The sequence below is a fragment of the Austrofundulus limnaeus genome, unplaced genomic scaffold (genome assembly GCF_001266775.1).
Source record: "Austrofundulus limnaeus strain Quisiro unplaced genomic scaffold, Austrofundulus_limnaeus-1.0 Scaffold89, whole genome shotgun sequence".
NCBI classification, from domain to species: domain Eukaryota; kingdom Metazoa; phylum Chordata; class Actinopteri; order Cyprinodontiformes; family Rivulidae; genus Austrofundulus; species Austrofundulus limnaeus.
The window spans coordinates 1781072-1785613 of NW_013952491.1; the positions used below are offsets into that span (position 1 = coordinate 1781072).

Genomic DNA, 4542 nt, shown 5'->3' on the forward strand with positions numbered 1-4542 from the left:
GGGTGGATATAGCTCGCTAGCAGCCTCGCACCGAGGACCTATCCACGTCATCATTTACCCAGAATGCTTTGTGTGTAAATAAAATGGCTCCGTCTGTGTTAAAATTTAAAAAAAATTACAAAACTAAACATCCTACAGTATTTTTACAGTCGTTATTTCACAGTTAAAATATATATTTATCAAATAAAGTCTAATGTTACAACTAATCGGGGATCCCTTTAACTCAGAACCACGAGACCAACGAGACAAAAACCGCAGAAACTTTTCCTCCTGATCTGAAAGGACTTCAGCTGCGAGGAGCTGCTTCGGCTGCGAGGCGCCGCGCTTCTTCAGAGAAACATCAGCTTTTAAAAAAAACCTGACAAAAAGCCAAAACAATATATAAAAAAATACAACTGGCTTAATTTCCAGAGCTGCATTAAAGAAAATCAGCTGAAAATCCACGTGTAACGGAATCTAACGCCTGATCATCGACCGCTTTGTTAGCTTCACCTGTTCAAAGAGCTCAGAACACTTTTTAGGAAACGACGGACCGCACCCGCCTCAGAGCATCGCCATTTTCTGCCATCATATTTTATTTTGAAAGGACTCTAAAGTGGAAGTTACCTCCCGTGGACCAGTCGGACCCTCGTCTCTAATACCAGGGTTTCAGCTGGACTCAGTTCAACCCAGCACCTCTGGGATCCGGTGCCAGAGGAGTTTGGGATGATGGATCTGCAGCTGTGATGCCGTCTTGTTCTGGACCAAAATCTGAATTTATTTGTTGAATTAAAGCAGCTTTAAGGCAAATCTGGGTCCAACACCAAACGCTTACCGTGGGTCTCAAAGTGGCCGACGCAAACTGAACACACCCCTAAAATCTTCCAGTGGATCTCAGCTTCACAGTGACCGACAGGAAGCACCGACAAAATAAAAGCATGGACTTCCTGTAAGGATCCGATCCTGGCAAACATCCAAGTCCAAAAAAAAAAGTGATAAAATATCTAAAAACTGCGACATAACTTAAGTTTAAAAGACGACATGATCAGACCTACAGACAGCAGCAACTAAAAATACTTCAGATAAAAACATGTCAGTAACCGAATAATAAAAAGTTAAAAACAGAAAAGACAAACAGCTTCACAGTGAGTGTGTGTGTGTGCGTGTGTGTGAGACATAACAGAGGTCACTGTGGCTGCTTTCTGATTGGCCACTGGTAGAAGGTCAAAGGTCAAGGGGAATTTAGGACTCCTGAGGCACAACTTCCATCATCTTCTGACACAAGACTGTGGTCGAGACTGAAACACACAAACACACACAAACACACACAAATTTAGTGTTAAATCCATCTAAAAACTATCAATAATTTATAAAAACTCATTAGAACCAAAAACTGTAATAATTTCATCACATTTCTGTCTTTATCTTTCTGAGAAACTCAAATTATTTTAATTAAAAATCATTTTTATAGCAACAATATGGAAGACCATTACGGCCCAAATTATTATGTAAGAATTAAAATGTATTGATTTTAAAAAGTATATTATTTTTCTCAAATACTGAATCCCTTCAGAATAAAGGGCTCGACACACGGGGAGCGTTAACGGCTGTCATCACAGCCAGGGTGAAACCCGACACACGGGCCGCGAGAGCGACGGCAGCGTTGCGCTCTCGCGCTTGTCTTCACGAAATTTGATTGGTTCTTCTACTGCCTCTTCTAAAGCTTATTGGTGGTTCGTAAAAAAGGGTGTGTGCATTACGGACGTGTAAACTAAACAAATCTTGTGATGCTAATGATATTGAAAAACAAACGCACGCCAAAATACGATTTTATGAGGAAAAACTTACCGGATAGCTTCACCCTGGAGCCAACAAATTCCCATAACTGCAGTGTGTAGCATACTCTCTGCTCATTGGTCGGTCAATGAAACCCGCGCTGATTGGTTGTACGCTTAGCAACAGCAACAAAAGTTGAACATTTTTCAACTTTCATGTGTCAAGCTCGCGTGTGCACGTCTACATGTGCGAGCGCAAAATTTTACACGCACGATTTTCACCGGGTGGCTTTGCTGGAGGAGGGCGAGCGACGTCGCCTCCCGTGTCGAGCCCTTAAGACTAGAAAGAACCGACCTAAAGAGTGAAAATGTGTATTTCTGACGAACTACAACCTTTTTCATGACAAAGAGACGAGGGCAGCACTCACAGATTCCACTCATCAGCCACTTGGGTTTGTTCTGCCACCAGACGCCGATCAGGTAGACGGGCAGCCCGGTGCCGATGACGCCGAAGCCGATGGCGCATTCTTTTGGCGTTTTCCAGAACGACACGACGATGAGGAAGAGGCAGGCCAGGACGAAGCTCACAGGCAGCAGGATGTTCACCTGCGGACACAAATCCAGCTTTCAGCTCCTGTCCTTTAATCTGTGATCTGTCTCTGTGCAGCTGAGACACGTCTCTGATAGGACACAGAGGCTGTCCGCACCGCCAAAGTAAACTAAAGTCTACTTCCTGTTAGAAACAATGGGCCTCATGAAAGAACGTTTGTATACTTATCCTGAATTTCTCTTACCTTTGTTCGTACGAACATGTCATCAAACTCTTCTATCTTCAGGAAATGTGTGTAAATGAGCTGCGTAAACTGATAGGGGTGTAAGAAAATATTGATACACTGAAATATCGCGATATTTCATTTCCCGATACTGTATCAATATTCTAAAGCCCTGTATCGTTTTTTTATTAAGGTTTAAAATGTCAACTTTCCTGCCAGCTGTTCATTTTTATGTTGTAGTTCAGCCTCTGACCACTAGTTGGCAGCAGTGAGCCAGACATTTGGCTCCTCTACCTCTTGAGGTAGAGGCTATTGTTAAGTGTTGGGTGACCATATTGTAAATTAATATTAAAAACTAAAACTTGAAAATATATATTTTCAAACTATTTACTGTCAAATTTAGTCTAATAATTGAAAACATGGATGAAATATGAAACAAATAAAATAAAATACATACAAAGCAGAACACAGTTAAATGTATCAAAAGTATGTCTATGTAATATTAGAATTTTCTGAGACAATGAATTTTGGTTTTTCATTTTATTCCCCAGTAAGAGGTTTTTATTTAATAGGATTTTTGGACAAAAAAAATCGCAATATATCACCTTGTTTATAGTATCGCAATATATCAGGATATATCGTATCGTGACCCCTCTGTCATGATATGTATCGTATCGCCAAATTCTTGCCAATACACAGCCCTATAAACTGATGAATGCGTATCAGGTGCTCGTGCAATATTAATTTATGTTGCACTGTATAGTCAAATAAATTAATTACGCTCTTATTTGTTGATGTTTTTATGCAATAACTGCCACATTATTACATGATTACTAATTTATCAAGCCATTGATTTCTTTCATCAAGCCGTTTAATTATTTCTGCATGTATTTCCAGTTATGGCAGATGCAGTCCTCCATAGCTAACAGCAGACTGACTACTCGTAAAATACATGACAGGTCTGGACAACATGTGAATTTTGTTCATATCGGAAGAAAATCTTACAACACGAGAAAATTGGTGAATGATAAGTTCTCCTAAATCACTCGTACGCACAACTTAAGAATAAAACTGTTCGTACGAACGGTTCTTGCATGAGGCCCATTATAGGGTGACATGGTGGGATAAAACCACCATCCTGACGGTCTCACAGTCGGTTGTTTATATCAGGAACTAAAATCTTTAGACTTAGTAAAACCCAGAGAGCAGGGGAAACTGCCCGGGTCGACTCACTTTAATGGGCCGCTCCATCTCAGGCTTCTTGTAGCGGAGCCACATCATCCCGATGATGGCCAGGGCGATGCAGAGCCAGTTGAAGAAGCTGAAGAAGTTTATGATGGAGTAGATGTCGTTGGAGAAGGCGTAGAAGAGCGTCATCAGGCACTGGAGCGAGCAGAAACAAAATGATCCAACCACAAGAAGGGTTATTATAGTTAACTAAAACTAACTAAATAACAAAAACTGAAACTGAAAAAACATTTTAGCGACTAAAATATATAAAAACTGTAATAAAAAGAAAAAAAATGATAACTAACTAAAACTGTTTAATATTTTTACAAAACTAAATTATAGACAGAATATCCTTAGTTTTAATGTTTCAGTTTATTTTAATGGAGTAGTTTCCATCAGCTGTGGTCTGTAACAACACTTGTTTACAGTCTGCTGCTGCTCAGCATCACCTGCTAAATGACAACAACAGRTGGGAGAAAACAACAACAACAACGTCCACTTTGGGATTTCTTTGAATCTGACTGAAAAATCAAACCAAGTGTCTTGTAGTGGAAACAGGTGATAAAACAGGTGGAAAACTTCTGAAGAGAAAAACTGCATGAATCAAACTCACACAAGATGCTAACTGTGACTATCTGACACGCTAGCTTCTCTCAGTAGCTCCATGAAAAACAAACAACAGGTAGCAGCAGGTTGGAGACTAGGGCTGTGTATTGGCAAGAATTTGGCGATACGATACATATCATAACGGAGGGGTCACGATACGATATATGCCGATATATTAC

The 4542-nt window shown here is 40.2% G+C and overlaps 1 protein-coding gene across 1 annotated transcript in view; it reads right to left on the reverse strand.

Moving 5' to 3' along the window:
• Positions 1 to 405: 405 nt before the first annotated feature.
• The window catches only part of slc7a5 (solute carrier family 7 member 5), a gene marked incomplete at its 5' end in the record, with an annotated part of 21751 nt that continues 17614 nt past the window's right edge, over positions 406 to 4542 (reverse strand). Inside the window, 3 exon segments of the mRNA XM_014012218.1 lie at positions 406 to 1277; positions 2183 to 2360; positions 3761 to 3910. Of these exon segments, the coding sequence (XP_013867672.1) occupies positions 1222 to 1277; positions 2183 to 2360; positions 3761 to 3910 (384 nt within the window).